Source organism: Pagrus major, chromosome 10, assembly GCF_040436345.1.
Source record: "Pagrus major chromosome 10, Pma_NU_1.0".
Classification (NCBI taxonomy): domain Eukaryota; kingdom Metazoa; phylum Chordata; class Actinopteri; order Spariformes; family Sparidae; genus Pagrus; species Pagrus major.
Genome location: NC_133224.1, coordinates 13,005,820 through 13,025,663, shown reverse-complemented (window position 1 = coordinate 13,025,663; position 19,844 = coordinate 13,005,820). Strand labels below are relative to the sequence as shown.

General features: G+C 39.9%; 1 protein-coding gene and 1 long non-coding RNA gene across 5 annotated transcripts in view; one reads left to right on the top strand and one right to left on the bottom strand.

Moving 5' to 3' along the window:
- camk2d1 (calcium/calmodulin-dependent protein kinase (CaM kinase) II delta 1) overlaps positions 1–19,844 on the bottom strand; it is a 101,068-nt gene that overhangs the window by 33,016 nt on the left and 48,208 nt on the right. For 2 of the 4 annotated variants that reach the window (XM_073474557.1, XM_073474558.1), the window contains exons 4-6: positions 14,304–14,358; positions 10,078–10,143; positions 6,514–6,586 (exon numbers count right to left, since the gene is read on the bottom strand). In XM_073474557.1, coding sequence (XP_073330658.1) covers positions 6,514–6,586; positions 10,078–10,143; positions 14,304–14,358 — 194 coding nt within the window. Of the gene's footprint in view, positions 1–6,513; positions 6,587–7,616; positions 7,690–10,077; positions 10,144–14,303; positions 14,359–19,844 lie in introns of all 4 variants that reach the window. The other 2 variants (XM_073474556.1, XM_073474559.1) reach the window with 1 other exon arrangement.
- LOC141003257 (uncharacterized) lies at positions 7,432–8,310 on the top strand. The gene is made up of 3 exons (XR_012179707.1): positions 7,432–7,569; positions 7,671–7,748; positions 8,225–8,310. It is a non-coding gene; the product is annotated as an uncharacterized lncRNA (long non-coding RNA).

Here is a 19,844-nt window from a genome sequence, read left to right as displayed (position 1 = left end):
CGCCACTTCAGGACACTTGGATTGCAGCGGACGAGCAGTATGGAGGAATATTACAAAGTTTTTGCGTAGTTTTATGGACCTTTTCGTCTCGGGCACATTGACGCCCGTTACATGGATTTTTGCTGCAGGAGGGTACCCCGTGGGTCTCCAGCTGCGCTTTGAGGAATAAGAAACTACACCGGACTTCTCATCAGCATGAGGGTGAGTCGATAATGATTGAATTTCGTTCTAGAGTGAACTATTCCTTTAACAACAGTGAACACCAAAGCCATAATTCATTCTGAGCTTTTCAACATACAGTGTATTCATTCTACTCCAATTTCACTTTCACATACTTTACCTTCATTCAACTTCTTTTCTGTCACATTAAAAAGAACTTGGCATCATTAGATGCCTTACTGAAGAGTTTACTTTTTACTTAACCAACGTGTTTGGCTCAGGACCCTCAGGGCATTTTAACACAAAGGGTAAGAGAAGAGCCCAATAAGAGCTACACACTAAGATGGCCAGCCTCTTAAGGCATCTAAATGTGGCTGGGTAATGAGGTTTGGTTTTAGATTTGGTTGAACGACACTTCATGTAAAAGTCAGCAACAAAATCTTTGACTTTATAATTTCCATTAACAGGAAGATCTGTCAGTTCTTTCAAAATGCCTTCAAAAATGTCTACTACTGAGAGTTTTATTTTGCCCTTTTTAATAGATCTCTTGTGCTCTATGATTCCAGCTATGTTTTACTGCATCACTGCCGATCAAAAAGATTATACTTCATGCTGAGAGGTGGTTATGCTATTGATATTCATAGCCCCACCCGTGACTGGATAAGTAACACTTTTCCTGTTTTGTGAATTTTGCAATTGACACAATTTCCCAATAAGAGTCCAGGTACATTGCACTTGCTTGAAGAATTTTTCTCATGAAGGTGATCCATGTAGCATTTTGGCTCAACAAATTAGTATCATATAAATTATATTTTTCCGCTTTGACATTGCCATCTCTTTGTTGCTCAAGAAATTTCAAGTTATTTATCATTCTCTAAAATTACATGTAAAGATTACCTTGTGAGGCAAAGGTATACGTAAAATCCTGAGAACCCATCTAACCAGGCTTCCATCTATGTAATTGTGTCTGGACCACAGTAAGAGCACATTCAGACCAAATCAGGTGGTGCAGCCAAATGCCACAGGTTTGTGCAGTGGTGTGAGTGTCACTCCATGGTCCGTGTGTGTGATGTGTTGGGAACCCCTCACTGATGAGTTCTGTGCTTTGGCTGCACCGACAGATTTGTCCTGAATCCAGCCTAATTCAGACCAATTGGCAACCCACGAGGAACTACTGGTAGCTAAGGGCATGGTATAGATGCAACGACTAGCAAGAGAAGTGTCTGTTCATTTGAAAACAACAATGGTGGCTGCTAAAGAGGTTAACATAGCTGTTGCTATAGCATTGGTTATATCAGATTTAGAGACTACATTTCATTGAAAGAAGAGAAGAATGGCACTCAGGTCTCTTCTCGATGGCCAAGAGGGCTCCACAGATATGGACTAAGTCAAGAGAGAAACTCAGGGCCACTGTAGTCTGGATTGCTCACATATGAGAACTGGTGGTTGTTGGTGCACACTGCAGCTAATGCAAAATCAGCTGGACAAAATAGAAGTCCCCCCTCCTTTTCTGTTGGTCGCGGTACCTTTACTGCAACGATAATGTTGTCATCTGAAAGGACAGACATCCGTAGTGTCCTAACTGGACATTAAGGCAAACCCACCTGCTGTATTTAGGAATCCTTTGTAATACTGTTACTCTTTGCTGTAGTGCTTTTGCTTCTGGTCTACTGTAGTCAGAGGCCCAGAATGAATTATGGCTCATATGGCTCAACATACACTGCCTCCACATCACCTACACATTATTACTGCCTGAGGTATTCATTTCAGAAGACATCAGACATGTCATTCGCTGCAGTCAATTGAACATTTAATAATGTTCATATTTCAAAGTATATTTCAAAAGAGTATGTGTGACTTCTGAGTCATGCATTCCCTCAAATCTTTGTTGTGGGCAAAGGTTTGAGGAGGCAGAGGTAAGGAAAGAAGGCCAAAGGGAAAAGAGCAGGGAGAGAGTAGTTAGGGTAAGTGCATCAGCATCATGCAGTCATTGCAAATACTTTCACACCATCCGATTAGCCCAGCCCACTGCAACCACCCCTTCTCACCCCAGGAAAAACAGGCAACCTGGAGGGTAGGAAAGGGTTTGAAAAGGGAAAGGCAAGTTTTCAGTTTGTTCATGTTAGGTATTGTGTATCTTAACCTTAACCTAAAGACCAAACTATGACATGGGGCAGTTCTCCAGAATTGCCAACCCTACCCTATCATCTGTAGCCTCCTGAGTCTTTTTGGTAATTAATGTAAATATTATTACACAATTGCTGTTAATATCCATTACCACTGTCGTCCAACTGGTTCAACTGTGACCTACCATGCTTTATGCAAACATTTTTTTCGATAAATCCAGCATTTCAATTACTTTCTTTTTTTAACCACCCAATACTGTTGTTTAACCCACAGGTGGAGAATTTCTATGGCTGGGATCGGCATAAAACTCCCCAATGTTGAATTGAATTGTCAGCACAAAACATGACCAACTGAATAAGAACCTCAGGTTCAGTAATAGTAAAAAAATTAAATATTCAAAACTGTAGACATTACAACTTTAAAGCAGGTCTATTCAACTATATTGCTCAGGGGGCCACATTTCCAGAAAGCTAAGGGTCCGGGGGGCAGAACACAAATAGGCTTTCTTTAATTACATCAAGTACGTATTTTTCTTTGTTTCAAATATGTTTTTACTTTTGGGCCTATATCACAGCTTTTGTTGCAAATGTATTCGACAAAACATCATGTCAGCCATTTGGAATAATTTGTTCAATTCTGAAATCTCTTACCTAGCTACATCACAGCATTTCCTATGAAGAAAACCACAAAGATCGCGAAAAGGATTGCAGAAGTTAATGGTCAACTGAATTTGCCAGTGTATTTGTTACACTCGTTTAACAGCAAACTACAAGCGTAGCTGTGTTGTGTTCGTGTTTGGATTTTCTGCAGGCAAACCTCTGAACCTGGCTAATAAATTTAATCTGGGGTGTTTTTTGTTGAAGTGCCTCCACAGATTGTAATCCTTTGCAACAGACGTGCACTCATTGCAGTACAAACACATTGGCTTACCCTCAGCAGTCTTGATGTACAAGTATTTCTACATCGAAGTTTAACTGGAACACTCGTTCTTATTCCCCTTCTCAGCAATGGCAGACGAGAATGCGGGGAAATGGTAAACTAAATTCTACACGTTTCTCACTAGCTGCATCACAAGAAGATTTGATAAAGCGCTTTATAATCTGTGTTATGATCACAGAAATGGTACCATATGGATGATGGGTGCTCAGGGTGCTTTAACACCTATTGGTACTTCATTGCTTTTTTTCTTTTACAGATCACTAAACCTGTAAAGCATTCAGACAGTGTGGCTCTCAGGCCTGCAGATAGGGCTGCAACAGCCCCACACATGCAAACATAGTCAAACTTACAGGGTGATGAATACAAATAAATATCCAGAAAACATTTCACTGATGGTATTATGCAAGATGTGATCAAGTTCACCGACAAGCCACATTAATGAGGCTATCATATCAGCATATTGCACTCTAAATTCACCTTGAAAATGTTGGCTGGATAAACAAACTCACACAAATACATGACAGGGTTTTTTCATCTGAGTATAATGTATGGTTCTTATCTGATTTCAGGATTTACGCTCTCTCCTTGCTGCTGGTGTGTAATAGCTCTAATTGGATTGTGTCTTATACAGCAAGCCATAAAATAGATAGAATTACTGGCCCGCTAAACCAGGCTGGTGGTTCTGCTTCAGTCAAGGACCGTTTACTGATGAATACACACACTGCACTCGCTGCCAAAATGTGCAAAGACAACTCTGCCTCAAATAAGTTACGCAGTACAAGACTGGGATTTCTTTGAGTTGAACTTAGAGAATAAAGCCCTGTACAAATGTACACTGTTATTTCTTAAAACAAAGCTTTTTCTATGTGTTTTGGCCTTCCATACAAACTCCGGCCAGGGTGAAGATATTCAGAAACACCATTTTCAGTGTTTATGTGTGGACAGGAAAACCAGTGTTTTTTTTGGCTTGTCTCCTTTGTTTGACGTAAGAGATGGCCACTTTGTGTGGGTGCGAGCTCCTTGCGGGATTCCCCTTGTTGTGCTGGCTGGCCCCCACCGGGCGCATTTCCGCAACCAGCTCTAGGTTAGCTTGGAAAAGCTTGGACTGAGTGCTCGTTGTGCCCGTTGCACCCTTTGATGATGTTTGGACGATCTGTCCCTCTATCTATCTATATAGAGCCACTATAAAATCACTAGGAAGAACTATGGACTACTCAACTCTTTAAAAGTGTTGCTCCTGGCTTTGCATGCCTACCTTAGCATCCAAACATGACTGTTCCAATGCATTTGTGCTGCTCGTCGTGATTGCTATGGAAGGAGATTATGTTCAAGAAGAAAGGTAATTACCTCCCACGCTTTGATTCTTTTGAACACAAGATGCTAATATTAGCCTTTGTTGGCCTTAACCTTTAGCTTGCAATCTAGTATCGCCTACGCTGATCATGCTTTGCAGTTAAAATGAATTGAAGGTAGGCTACATTAGCTATTAGGATTTTACACATTACATGTTCTCATGCTCCTTATTTAACAGGACGATATACTACAATATTCAATATTCTACTCTGGTGGAGTATAAATTTGTACTATATAGTAGTCTATCTTATCTCTGACTGAACTGTCAGCAGTTGTGTTGACTGAAGGTAATTGTAGGCTAGGGATGTAATGTTTTATGTTTTAGTCCCAAACTGTCACAATATGGTCGTCACAGTTCAGTGCATGCAATAATAGAAGAATATAAGAGGCAAGAATAAAAGTGTTTTGATCCACACTCCAATCGAGCAAGTGACAGTAATGCTAACTGCCAATAAAAAACAAAAGCAGGAGAAGACACCACTGTCTTACACTACTGTCAGTAAAAAACAAATAAAAAAATCATAAGAAACTTAGCATTATGTATTAGAGATTTTTTGTTGCATGTTTCCTGTTGTACTGAAATTGTACCGAACTGTGACTCCAAAAATGAGATATGTAAATAACCATGACTTTAGTGTACCATTACACCCCTAATCTTGGCATCAAGCTTTCATGATGTATGGGGATAAAAAGACAATGTATGTTTATCTGCGATCGATTTTGACCCTTTAAAATAAAACAAGAACTGCCTACTATGAGTCCCATAATGTTGTAGAAGAGCAATGTTATATTGGTGTATTATGTTTTCTTAAGTTGAGACACTTGAGGACAGCATGCAATAAACCCATGTGTCTAGACTCTTTACATAAACTTAAAGCATTACAAGAACTTTATAACAGGCGTGTGTGTGTGTGTGTGTGTGTGTGTGTGTGTGTGTGTTTTGGTCTCGCTGTACTAACCACTAATCTCAAATCATTATTTTGAGAAATGCAAACACATTAATATATACACACACAATGTCACAGTGTTTCCCAGTGTTGCCTCTGCTCTGCAGCTCGCTTATTTGTTTTGGTTGTATTTGTTTTGCCTGCGTTTCTGCAGTGAGCCACGGCAGCTGCCTGGTAACAGCCAATCAGAGCGCGGAGAGGGGGCAGGGTATGGCCAGTAAAAACCAAATCTCAGACGCACCTGGTTCATTTGATTAGCAAATCAGAGCTTTGGAGGATACCACAGGAAGAAAACAGCAGCATTACAGATGGGAACAGACCACTGTGGTCTTAATGTGTATTTAGGTCCAAACTCCAATAACAGTTGAACAACAAGAACAATGGTAAGTCATTTGACTATTTCATGTACTGAAATAATCCATCTCAGCAAGTGATCCTGAACTTATTATGCATCTCTAACCCTAAATAGCAAACTGTTTTACGACAAGATGGTGTTTCAGTACACCCTACTCTCCACCAGAACTGACATTTTACTACTAAATGGGCATCCTTCATGGAGGTACAGCAGCCTATGGTAGATGTTCATCCAGACATATGCGCTTTTTCAAAAAGGCCCATAAACAGTATACACTGCTGTTTATAACTGGAGGACTGCCAGTCTTATTTTCAGGAGCATTAACACTTTTCTTTCATTGGGGGGGCAAGTGGAGTGCCTGCTCGATGGAAGTGTGAAGTTGATATTTTGTCAAAACATGACACTGGAAGATGCAAACACCTCTATGTGAAAGTAAGGTGTAATATGACTTTTACAGAAGAATTGAGAGAGTAGATTTACATTAGTGTAGATACAAAAAGACAAAATCAAATAGGAAAAAATGGAGAAACAAATACAGAGGCCAAGTAAGACATGTTGGGAGTGTGAGGCCACAGACCAAAAATCAAAAGGAAGAATCTGTATGTCTTTGGTCTTTATGGTGAGTCTACTTACCTTGAGGTCGCGGTGGACCACACCCATCTGGTGGCAGTGGAGCACAGCTTCTAGGATCTGCTGAATGCAATGACTGCATGCAAACACCAGGGGGCCATGGGTTAGTGATAAGCTACCACTCACTGTCTGTGGCTGTGAGCTCGCTTTGACACTCGGGGAGCTGCTGGCCATGCTAGTGCGGTGACTGTACAGAGATGTGGCAACTGACCCCCTCAACCAGCAGCCAGCAGCCATAATAAGGGGCACTTTGGAAAAATTGAGCCATTTACTCCAAGTTATAAATGTTTTTCTTGTGTTTCTACGGTCGCTAAATGACATGCTGTGACTGGCACTGGCTAGAAAAACAGAGCTGCAATTTCGTCATCATCTACTACGCACACAGCATGGCCAATTCTCTGCCCGAGTCTCAAAACAGAAGTGGTGTTAGCTCCTGGCCAAGTTGAGGCTGGACCCTGAGAGACTGAGGAGGGAGGTAGGAGCTGATGGATGGTGTGGTTTGAATCTGTTACTGCTCCTCAATTACAACCCAACAGTGCTCAAGAGGTTGCAGGAAGTATTGTGGTGTCTCTGACAACCATTAAACATGTTAAATAAGATGTCAACGATATGTTTCAAGTTGTGTTATGATAGTAAGCACAAGGACAACGTTTTAGTCATCACTGAATACAAATTGTCATAAATTGCCACACTAAGGCCACAAAAAACATTTTTCGTCCTCCTCTTCCTCCTCCTCTCTCAGCTGTCAGCCTCTCAGTGGCCGCGTCACTGCATGGTTTTGGACAGATGCTACATGCACTTTGTGCTCTGGCATACAGGAGGGGCAGGCCATCATGAGATCTACCAGCTCCCCCGTTACTACACGACCTCCCACCTCCTCTCCAGTAAACCTGCCCACAATGCCCTCCAGCAGGTGGATGTGAAAACACTCCTGTCAGGTGGCTTTGCGTGAGGGTGACTGGTGGAGGAGAAGGCGTGGTTTTGGAGGAGGCGGCACTCAGTGAAAAGGTTAATTGTTCGACTGATCAGGCAGTGGAGGAGCAAGGCAAGGTGTTACAGGTGGGCAGGCCCGTGTCTTTTTGCTGTTACTGTCGTCACTTACTAACCTTTAGGTCCCTGTGCACTATGCCATTAATGTGGCAATGATTTACACTTTCTAGAATCTGCTGTATGCAGTGACTGTGGAGGAGAGAGAGAGACCACGCCAGAAGCAAAAAGAAGAGGAAGAGGGAGAACAGGTAAATGTCAGGAAACAAAGGAACAAGAACAGGCAGACAGAACACACCAAACACATGAAATAACAACACTTTGATTGACAAAAGAAAGATTTTAAAGGAATAGTTCAACATCCTGGGAAATGAAGCTCTAACTAAAGTTCAGACAAGAAAACTACTCTTTCGCATGGCTCAGTCCTTAGCTTATATCTCATACTAAACTTTCATTCAGTCCTCTCACTCATGCTCACTCATAATTGTCTGTCATCATCTGGGGCCTTCAGTTGATATCAGCTGTTTACATCAGCCGGGCACATTTATCCAATAGCACAGCGAAACACCCTCACTGTTAGCCTATCATCTTGCTGCTGTCTTTTTAAATATGATTATCTCCTGCTTCTAGTTCATTCATTCTGCTTTTCTGCGTGCATTCATGCAACATTTTTTGAATTGTCGCAAATATAAAATATTTATGGACCTTTTTCCACTTCTTGTTATAGTAGCAAGCTGATGTCCGATTATCCAGACTAAAGGAGAAATGCTCTTCTCCACCTGCATCTGCTCATACACTCAGCTGTGGTCAACAAGCCATCTCTAGCGATTGCTGGGTAAGTTATTCAGCAAACTCTAAATTTATGTAGAAAATGTAAGAGGTATGTAATGGAGAGTTTATTAAGCTAAATCTTGTCAATGTATGTAATTCCTGTCCCCTAGCCATTGCTGATTAGCTTTAACTTGGAAATTCTGTCACCCATGGTCTACGCAACCACATGCATCATTCATAGTATTTTCAATTTGGGCAAAAAAGTTGCTGTCCAGGTCAGTGCTATTCATTCATGGTTCATGGTTATTAATATCTTTTAATATCAAAAACTATCGTGCCATGTTCATGTTTCATTTCTTGACAGATAATATCTTCACTGTTTAATTAATTTCATTCCTGCGTGGTAAGTAAGCATTGTTTTGGGGAAAACATTGGGCTGTGTTTTGTGAGGCTTGTGCCCCTTACTTTGAATGATTCTTCTTGCTGCTGCTCAGGGCAGAGGCCCTTCAATCACAAAATCTCCCTGTAGAGTCTAAGCTAAATACTTTATCACATATCAACTGCTGTAATAACCATTTTCTTAACTTCATTCACTAGTCTCTCCTGATTGAAACCCAATTATCTGCTTTCTTGCCAAGAGTGAGATGATAAGATCGATATCAATCAGGATGCAGTTGGCTTAGCTTAGTATAAAGACTGGAAGCAGGCAGAAAGTTGCCATAGTATATTATGTATTTTGCATGTTTTATCTGACCATATCAGAAATCTCCTCCAAGCACTTCTGTCTAGTATCTCTGGCTATAATGCAGATTGCCAGAGTCTGTAAACACAAGTCTTAGTATAGGTGGCTGTGCAGGCACAACTGTACCTGGCAAACTCACTGTGACAAGATTCTGCATAGAGTCACTGCCCCCAGCTGTTGTTCACCAAGAAATAGTTCCCCACACATAATGCCTAAGCTAGGCTAACCATATCAGTATTTAACGCACAGTCATGAGATTGATCTTCAAGTCACTCTTTGAAAGAAAACATCTTGTTGAACTGTTCCTTTAAGTCATTTGACAAGTAGAGAAAAATACAAAAGGACACATGCTATTCTTTTCATCCATTAAGTTCTTTTAGATGTCACTTATGATAAATCAATTTATACAAATAAATAAAATCCACAACAAAACAGAATCCAGATCTGTCACATCTAAAAATGTGTGAATGAACAATTGTCTTGTTAAGCTGAATTGAAAAGAGCTATGACTCTTGATGACAACTGCTGGAGCTGCTCCATCAACTGAAAGTCACACTTCAATCCAGCTGGATGGAAACAAATTTAAAAATATGAAAAAATAAACCTTAGATGAAACTTTAATGAAAATGCTCTGGTATAAAGCTGCTTTCTTTTACAAGAACTGCCATGTCAAAAGCAGACAGAGTTCGTTTTGGAATGGATTTTTAATGGACAGGTCATGAGGTAAAATTGGAAAAAGTAGATCTATAATCAAAAGGACAAAGGTAGAACAGGAAATGAAAAAAGAGTAATTGCAGGCATAAAAGGCATATCAAAGGCAGCACAACAGGAAACACTTCTGTCCACTGCATAATGAGCAGGGGTTGTATTTTTGTGGGCATATGTCAAATACATGCTCATGGGTAGGTAATGCAATTTTATGACTTACATTGATATAATTTTGTTAGCTGTTCTATACTGTGTATCTGCTTGAATGTGCCTTTTTTGCCAAAGTAGACTCAATGGGTTCCACTTCACATTTATTCAATAAATTGAGAAATATCAACACAACAGAGCATTACACATACCTGGCATCAGCTTCACTGTAGTACTCCCTGGCAACAATATCCTCAAACAACTCACCACCGGTAACTCTGGAGGAGAAACAAATGAAGTGGCAAACAGAAACAGAATGAGAACATTGGAAAGAAAATACACATGTGGAAAAGAAGTGAAGTGTAAAATCACAGATGTTCATGTTTGTGTCTATTGAGAAAAAAAGTCTTGATAATATTGCAGTTGTAAATTTCATCTGCAAGAGATTCTTTTTCAGACCAGCTGGGCCAAAAGAATGACGCTGTGCCAAAATGGTGAAATCACTACGATAACATGTTCCAGCAGATGTGGTCACACAGTATATGGACATTGTTTATTCAGCTGGAAGAGTTTTCCATGTCTCTCCATGAGGTTATAGCTAAAAGCCAAAGTGCTTTTCCAACATGAGCATATCTATAATATAATGGAGGTGCAGTAATAGTAGAGCACTGTAAATGATGCTATGAGTCAGCCTTTAGACTTCAGAGAATGATATGTTCATGTACAGTAGATATCGATCCACAAGTTAAGTAGTTGAGCCCAAAAGGAAACGGGAGCACACAGGTCTTTCTCTTATCAATTTTTATTTTATATTTTACAATTCTCATGATGCTGGTAGTGTTTACATCTTTCAAACTCTTTTAAACTCCACTCAACACAGTTAATGGGGTCTGTTCACAAGTAGGGGTGGGAACCACAGGGTACCATACGATATGATACATGGCCCACATTACCGATACTATCACGATACAGCAATTCTGCAATAATCTATATATTGCAAGACAATCATATAACGATAAATCACAATCTGTCTAACTGAAGAATACAAAATGTCGATAAAAAAGGTAAAGTGCAGGATCTCTCTATTTATTCACTGCAATTTGGTGTCAGTTTCACAGAATTTGACACAAACTGAGATGAAACACTGAACACAAAGTGTACTAAGTCTTAGCATAGTGCCTCTTTTACAAACACAGTGACTGTAACTCGTCATTGTTCATATGTGCCATCACATAGACTGGCAAAAGTCCAAACTGTTAGAAAACAGCACAGTTCTGCAGCAGGACAAGTCTGGAAATGTAATTTACACAACTATAGAACTGAAATTAAATTATGGTGAAATTAAATTTTGTTATAAAAGGCAGATATAAAAATACAATTTTTTGTGCTTTGCAAGCATAACCAACGTATGTAAACCTGTACACATTTTATGCTTATACGTTTTAGAAGCTTAACAAACTTGTCTTTATGTAAACCTCAACACATTTTAGTGGTTAAACTTTTTAAAGCATGACAAACTTGTGTTGTGTATATCTGGACATATTTAACTGCTTATCAACGTGTTTTATATAAACCTGAGAACATTTCAATTCATCCTCAAATATGCATGTTCTTCAGCAACAGCAACTGATCAGCATGCTCAGAGGTGAGTGCACTTCCCCTCCCCCTTGTTTTCAGCACGTAGGAGTGCTTTTCCCACTCGTTATCAATAAAACGGGCAGTGGTTGTCACATACTCACGGACTCTGTGGCCCGTGAAGTCCATCCATCGCAGGTGAGCGCAATTCTCTGTGCAGACTGGAGTGCATCCTCCAACTTTCCTCTCATCTCATCATAAAGAGCAGGAATAGCTTTATCGGTGAAATATTTTCTGCTCTGCATTTCATACCTTGGTTCCAGTGTTTTATTTATTTTTACTTTCCTTTATTTTCGTCCACACTGTACGGGCGAGGTCCTTGCAACTAAACCCAGTGATGGACTTTGTAATACTGGCAGCCATCGGGGACGAGAAAGGAGGCTTTGCTTTAAATGTTGCATTCAACGCTTTATGTTCACTTACAACATTAGCATTAGCCACTTTCTAAACCAACGGTCTTCTTAGGTCAATTAACTTCTTTTCAAGTTTACCTGATTCATATGATACACGCCACAGGCCGGAAAACTAGCAGGGAAATCTGTTTAGAGTGCCTTATTTTTTAAATTAAAATATTGATATTTGGCACCAGTGTATAATTGTAATGCACGAGGAAGCACAATGATATTTTGCCGTATCGAGATGTTGTCCCACCCCTATTCACAAGCCATAACTCTTGTTTCCCTGCAACACCGGAGTGTTTGACTGATAGTTGGAACAATTATTACCATCCCATAAGGTTCTTATGAATACTGTAGATGTCCATGACTCAGAAATTAATTGACACCCTGCAGCCAACGAGACTCAAGTATTCACCCAGACCATGGTATAATCAGGGTTTTTCTTCTTAGACTTGACAAAGCTCTGTCAGAGTGACATAAGACATTATACCACTGTTTTCACTAGCCATGTAAATTTCATGTATAACATCAATGGAGTTGCTTTTAAAAACGTTTAAAAGTGGGACGGTGGGTCAATGTTCACAAAATATGGAAAAATACTTTTAAGGTAAAATCTTTTCCATGGCTTCTAGCAAATGTTTCCGTTTTGGATTCATGGAACTTTGTGTCTGCTCTGTAGAGTGTAGACTGTTGTCCTTCATTCAGCAGTCAGGAAGTGACCAAAATATGAAGTTTAGTATGATTTTTTCTGAATCCAGTTCTCAAAATCTCTTACAATGAGTTCACTCTGTTCAATAAAAAAAGTTTAATAATATAGTAGCTAGTAGATGGTCAATCAGCATTAGCCAACTGCAGTATTGTTGTGTCTAATCATTATTCCAGGCAGGTTCTTCACTTATTTCTGTGTCGTTTTTTAACCACGACAGGAATACCTTCTGTACTCTATAACCCCTTTAATTATTGCCCATACCCTTAATCAATTGTAGCTTTTAAAATAATTTCTGTTGGACAAGCTGACAATACACAACAGAGAGGGAATGAAGGAGTGATGATTACATGAAGTGACAGTAAATGCCCAGGATATTAGGTTACGATGATTAAACAATGGTGATTGCTTTTTTAACAAATTAGGTATACAGGTGTACAGATACAGGATGACAACAAACTAGAGAAAAAGAGCTTGATGCATTAAATTCATAGTATGTCATTTCTGCTGATAGGGGTCTCACAATGAAAAACAAAACAGAAGATGTAAGTAATGTGGGCTCATGGGAGTTGTTGTCTTCACTGTTAAACAACCTATTGCCGATGAAAATCTATCTAGTTAACTCAGGCAGACGAGATGATGTCATAAAATTTTATTCATGTTATGTGTAGTCAGGTATGCCGACTTCCTTCCTCACTCTGACTCTCTCCCAAAAACTATAGCAACAGCCGACCAAATAAATCACACCGTTAATTTGAATTAAATTACAGATTTCTCTGGGTTTGAACATTGCTGTTAACATTAAGCACATTTACGGTAGCTTTTTTGGACTTTCATGGTCATACCAAGATACTTATACTTTCCTTCATTTTTAAGTTAAATGCAGTGAAATGCTTCATGGTAATGAGGCCGATATCTCACTTTTTATGCTTAATGAATGTGCACAGTAATTGCTGATGCAAAATTCACATAAATCTCAATTAACAAATGTAATGTTTCAAAATTCCATCCAATTTAAGTGCTGAGAAATGTGACAAATACATTCCTGTAGAAGTCATCTGGCAGTCTGGTCATCATTAACCAAAAAATGTCTTTCTTTCTTTTTACTCAAAACAGAGCACAGGGTATGCAACTTACAGAGCAGATCTTCAGCAGTAAATAACATGCAATTTAATTTCAGTTAGACTTTGATTTCTTCTTATTTGATATTGAGAGCTCTTTGAATACAGTTTTGTGTCTGCAGAGACTTTGACATGTATGTGTAGGAAAAGCACACGTGTAAATAATACAATAAAAACATTTGACTGAATACATGTATTTACCTGTCATCTGTGTTAATCATTATTTATAATTTAGAGAGCTGAAAGATGTGAATATGATCCTACATGATGCAATCAAGCTCATTTGTATTTTGTCTCAGTGTGCGTGTATGTGAGCATAAAAGTGATGATTTTGTGCAGAATGTGAACATAGTGTGGCTGTGTGTTGACTGAGCACATGGCACTGCTGTGACAGATGGAGCAAAGAGGAGGCAAACGCGCCACATCTGAACTCCCATGGTGCCTTGGTGACAGGACGTGATTGACAGCTGTCGGCAGAGCATGACATGAATGTGTGGTGCTGAGTATTAAGCACTCGTTTAACCATTTGCAGTGTCTTGTAAGGTGCAAAAAAGTGAAAATAAAAGTCTTGCACTTACAAGTCGAAGACCAGATAGTGGAATCCCTCCTCTGATATGCTGTCATGAAGCCGCACTGGGAAGGAGAGAAATAAAAAAGTTATCTAATTATGTACTCCAATGCACCAGGCAACCTGCCATTTGGCAGTAGTGTGAATTATGAGCACTTCCATTTAACCACAAACTGAGCACTGAACGCCAATGTAAAAAAAGGAAGGTAACAAAAACAGGTCACGCATACAAGAGCACGCACGCGCGCACGCGCGCACACGCGCACACACACACACACACACACACACACAGTAACAGAGCTGCCAAGCAAGGTGCTGGCCTGCCCAGCCAGAGTATTAGGGTTCAGTGTCTTGCTAAAGACTTTATGCTAAGCTTGGCTAACCGCATTCTGACTCAAACTCTTGTACTTACAGTAGAAGATACAAGGTAATTTATGCAACACAGAATTAGTGAATCTGTTGAATTTGCATCAGGGTGTATGTAAACAGCAGTATGATGATGGTAATGATAACTTTGACTTTGTGTTCGACTGTGTGTAAGCACCAAGCATCGATATTATAAACACAGAGTCCAGCTCTCCTCGTCCCACTGGAGTCCTGCGCTCTGCCAGCTCTAAACAAGAACTGCCCACCCGTAAAGTGCAACAGCTTGATCTGAGATGATGTGGTGGAGACGGGTCTCTGTGGACAAAACAGTCTCTGTTTTCACGTTGTTTGGCCAGCCTGGGTCCCATTTTGTCACATTTAGCCAGAAGCAGCCGAGCAAACCGAGCTGGACTAGCATGCCTCTTATTCTGACTCTCTACTTCCCTGGGGTGGTCCAGCCAGTCAGGTTGGATGATCGTAAGACACCGAGGGCTATGATGGTATGAGAGTCTGCTGCTCTTATACAAAAAGCATGCTTTCTTCTCCAATGACGGGTAGGGTACCTCCACCAATTTTACACATTAAACTGTGTTTATAGGTCTTGGGGAGCACTACTGCATATGTGAAACAAAGTAGTAAATAGCCTTTCATAGGTCCAGAGGAAGCAACATGTAAACTGATAAATTCCATTAATGTCATTCAGTGGCTAAATTGCATTGTGGGTAATGTAGGCACCAGGTTTTGAAAAAGAGGTCCACTAGTGTTGTATTGCACTCCGAGAACACTTATGGACCCATCTGAACAGTTTAAAAACAAATGATCAAAACTGATACAGCAGAACAAGAGATATCACTTTTTTATTCCACACACTCCTTTCTCCATTCCTTTTCAAAACCTGGTGCCTACATTACCCACCATGCAACTTAGTAACAGGAGATGCTTCTAGTTAGATATACAGTACATTACCCACCATGCAACTCAGTAGCCAAGTCATACCTAAGGCTCGTCCTATTGACTAGGTACTGAACAACGTTTCTTTTGCATAAGAACCTGAGATGGTAATGACTGTTCCAGCTAAAGCCTGACCAATACTTGATTTTTGGGACTGATGCCTATACCAATATTAGGGGTAAAAATTGTCATCGATATATCGGCTGACACATACACATTTTTCGTAATGATCCCTCAAATGTGGTCATTAAAAACTGAAATTCATAGGTTAAGGAGAAGCACAGTTATGGCCAGTAAAATCTTTAGATTTTGATCACAAAATGATTGAAAATAATAATTTATAGTGGTTCTTTAGTTTCATGGTATACCAAGCATGATAATGTCCAAACAAGGTATCCTTAATCAGGAATTAATGGACTCATTAATGGACTTCATTAATTTCTGATAATGTACAGGCATCAGCCTTTACATGTAGCATGTTGAGTGTTTAGCACACATTATCTGTCCTTTACAATGTTTTAAAGATCCACATCCAGTGAGCTCACCATGAGAGACGTACTAGTCTAAGACGGCATTGTTTCAAGTTGAGGTTTCATAAAACTCACTAACATGCCTCTGCATTTGAATTGATTGGCAGCTATTGAAGTTTGCACATCACTCTTGCTGCTCAATTTTTAGCCCACAGGGGCTCTGAATGAGCAGGAATGTTAGGGGGCAAGGCTGACACTGTCACTTTGCTGAACAAGAATAGGATGAAGGCAGCAGAGAGGTAAGAAATCTGTCAACGCTGAGGTTTCACAGGGCTAATTAGCTACACTGCCTAATGACCATGAAATGACATGGTGTGAAGGGACAAAGAGTGCAAGAATGAGACTAAAAAGATGCATATGACAAGCACTGGAGTGCCTACTGTGGCCTTAGCTCAGGGGTTGAATCTGTTCCAATCTAGAGACATCTTAGAAAAATGATCATTTTATTCTGACAGAGGCAGCTTTGACTAACAAGGTAACATTCTTATGGAAATGTATTCTTAACATTTAAGTACTAGTCATGGATAAACTAAAATGCACAAGCAAACATATCCTTAACAGCAGCAAGCGAACACTTTATGGATAAAAAACTTGACAACACAAGATTATAAAATACCTGGAGTAGCCCTCCTCGAAAATATTAACCTGGGGGTGTGACTAAAAATGGTTTTCATTACCGACTAAAAAAAAGTATTAGCCTATAAAAGTTCTAATAGCTCAATGTATTGCTAATTTGTCCCAACAACAGTCCAAACCCCAAAGATTTTCAGTTTACATTGATATAAATCATAGAAAGGTAGAAAATACTGGTAGCTGGAAGCTGGTACAGGCAAAATGTTGTTTTTTTTCCTGAAAAGTGACTAAAATGGATCATCAGTCAATAGTTGCAGAAATTGCCTTGGTTCAACAGAACATTCAGGTAGCAGGCTTTCAATTTCTGGCCAGCAGTGATCTGTGCTTTTATCAGCTGAACTGACATTAAAACAGTTGAAGGCAGTTGATCAGTGATCATTTCACTACAATTAAATCTTCCTCTGGGAAACCGTGGGTCCTTGCATTCATATGGATGCCACTTGACACACACCACAACATCACTGCAGACAAAGTACACCCCCTCAAGGACACTTCCTTGGTAACACTCGTTCCTTCCTCTCTTCACAGGATTTCACTTTATACCTTGTTTGACCACAATGTGATCAGCAATGGCAGAGTAGGGCTGTCCTTATTTTGGCTGGTTGAATAGGAAGCGGATGTATGCAGTGTAACGCTATGTTAATGACTGCTTCGGCTGATATTTAACTTTCATAGCTCTTCTGTGAACTAAGTTAAGTAAACTAAAGATGTGTAACGTTAAGTTACTGTTTGTACTTGCATAACCCTAAAAGGGAAACATACAGGCTAAGATATATGTTTTCGCACAGCTCGAAGGCAGTGTGGAGACTGATGTTAATTGGCAATGGTAGAGTGCGGTACAGCCAGATTAACTTGTGGTATAACTTTAACCAGTGGTGCAGGTATATGGCATATAACTACTTATTTTTCATATGAGAAAAAGCTCTATTTAACTGGAAGAGGAGGAGCACGCGGTGTGTTTCTGTGTGCATAATGTGGTGCACAGATCTCAGTCCTCTGATTGGACAGGACAGGTCATAAGAACTATCATTCTGATTAATAGGGGATGAGGTGTGGGTGGGTGAAATAATTCATCTTTGATGATAAAAATACTTATAACATAACCTGCAATGGACTCCAGCAGCAGAAACATTATGTGCATCTCCCCCTTAAGAGTGATGATGCGTGCGTTTACATACGAGACAGAGTATAGTTTAACTTCATTCATTATTTATAACTCCCTGACTCCTGAGGTCCATCGCTGCCATTACCTCTGGAGAGTATCCTCTGTACTGTCCTGTTTATGATCACAGATTTTAGTTTTACTGCTTAAATGAGCCATGATGTTTGCTATAGTGACATTATTACGTGCATGGAGAGGAAACCTTTAAATGACTGAAAGCAGCCTCTCTAATCATTAAAGCACAGTGTGCATGCGTTGTGAACCTGCCTTAGTATTGAAGGAGCAGAGATTCCAACAATTCAAGAACAAGGAATATGATGTCTAGGAAAGCACCATGACAGCACCTTGAAGGAAGGTGGTAACCTCATAGAAACCACAGCCCAACTAAACATCGGGCTCAAGGCAATTGACAACAACCAGGCTTCTCAGGAGTTTTAAGGTGCTTTCAGTATGGCATCATATCCAGACTCAAATGGCCATTCCTGCTGCATGACTTCTCCATGACTCATGTAGAAGCAATGGAGAGACTGTGCAGCAAATTTGTACGAAAATGGCTGGGTGTTCCTCCAGCATTCAGCTCGGTCAATCTGTACAGCAAGACCTCCAAGCTCTGTTTACTAGTCTTTCTCAACATTGCAAGTGCTCAGACCACCTGCCACCAAAGAGCGCTGTGAAGAACTGGCTGCACAGTATTCATAAGTAGCTCCTGCAGTTGGTTTGCTTGTAGCAAAGCATCTCTGATGTTCATTTCATATGGAACCCAGCCAAAGACCAGTCAGGTTAATAAATATAACCAATTACTAAATAGAGCCACCATACTGCAGCTTTAACAGATTAGAATGAATTGAAAGCTTAGCTACAATTGATTTTGGCTCTATGTTTAAATAACAGACAATACTTGGTTTGTGTTTAGCTTCTCTTTAGGTTAGCAGGGAACACATCAGCCTCTACTTTCAATATATTGCCCGAATAATGACTCCATTGGTAATTCAACCAACAATGAAAGACTGATGCCAGTATTGGGTGTCATGTCATATCAAGATCATTCAATTTTAGTGCTTAAGAAAGACAAACAGGCCAGAGTGGGAGATGATAGATAATACGATTAAAAACGGGAAAGATTCCCTGGAAAAGATTCTCTAACATTTCTGTTGGCTTGTCTCCTGATTGACATCTAAGAGCTCTATCACCACGATGACCCCTAAGGAATGAGGGCTTTCCTAGGGCTGGATGGTGTGTGAATGGAATAGTAATGAGACCAGAGCTATCTGCTACCTGCCAATGAGGGGAGACAGATTAGTCTCAAAGGACTGTGGTGTGTGAGCAGGTGAGAAATTAAAATCTCCAGTGACACATTCAATGCTGGTATCAATAACTGTTAACTCGTTCTCGGAGGATTTCATAAAACTGTATTTATTTAAGGGTCTTCTGTTTCATTTACAGCTGAGGAGTTAATCAAAACTATTATCTAAGTTGCAATATTGTGAAGTGCAATATCTAAACTTCAGGAGCTGCAATTTCTTGATAAATGTAAAAACAGCATTTCAGTGAAATTATGTCAAATTCCGCGACATTCCGTGTTAAAAAATAGATTCCGTTTTAATCGAACAATTCCGCAATTCCGTCCGCGATTCCATGATCGTGGAAATCATAGATCCCTAGAAATGTAACTGCAATGGGGGAGCACTGCAAGTGCATGCCATGTGAGAATAGGCTTGACAGAAGGGGTGGGCGATATGGCAAAAATATCATATCACGATTTTTAAAAAATAAAATCACGATTTCGATTTTATCACGATCTTAAATCAAAAAAAGAAAAACAGACAACTTAGGCCAAAGAACCTTTCTGAACAGATTTTAATTTAAATAGTTGCAGTTTTGCCAACATGTGCAAACAACGTAAACATAC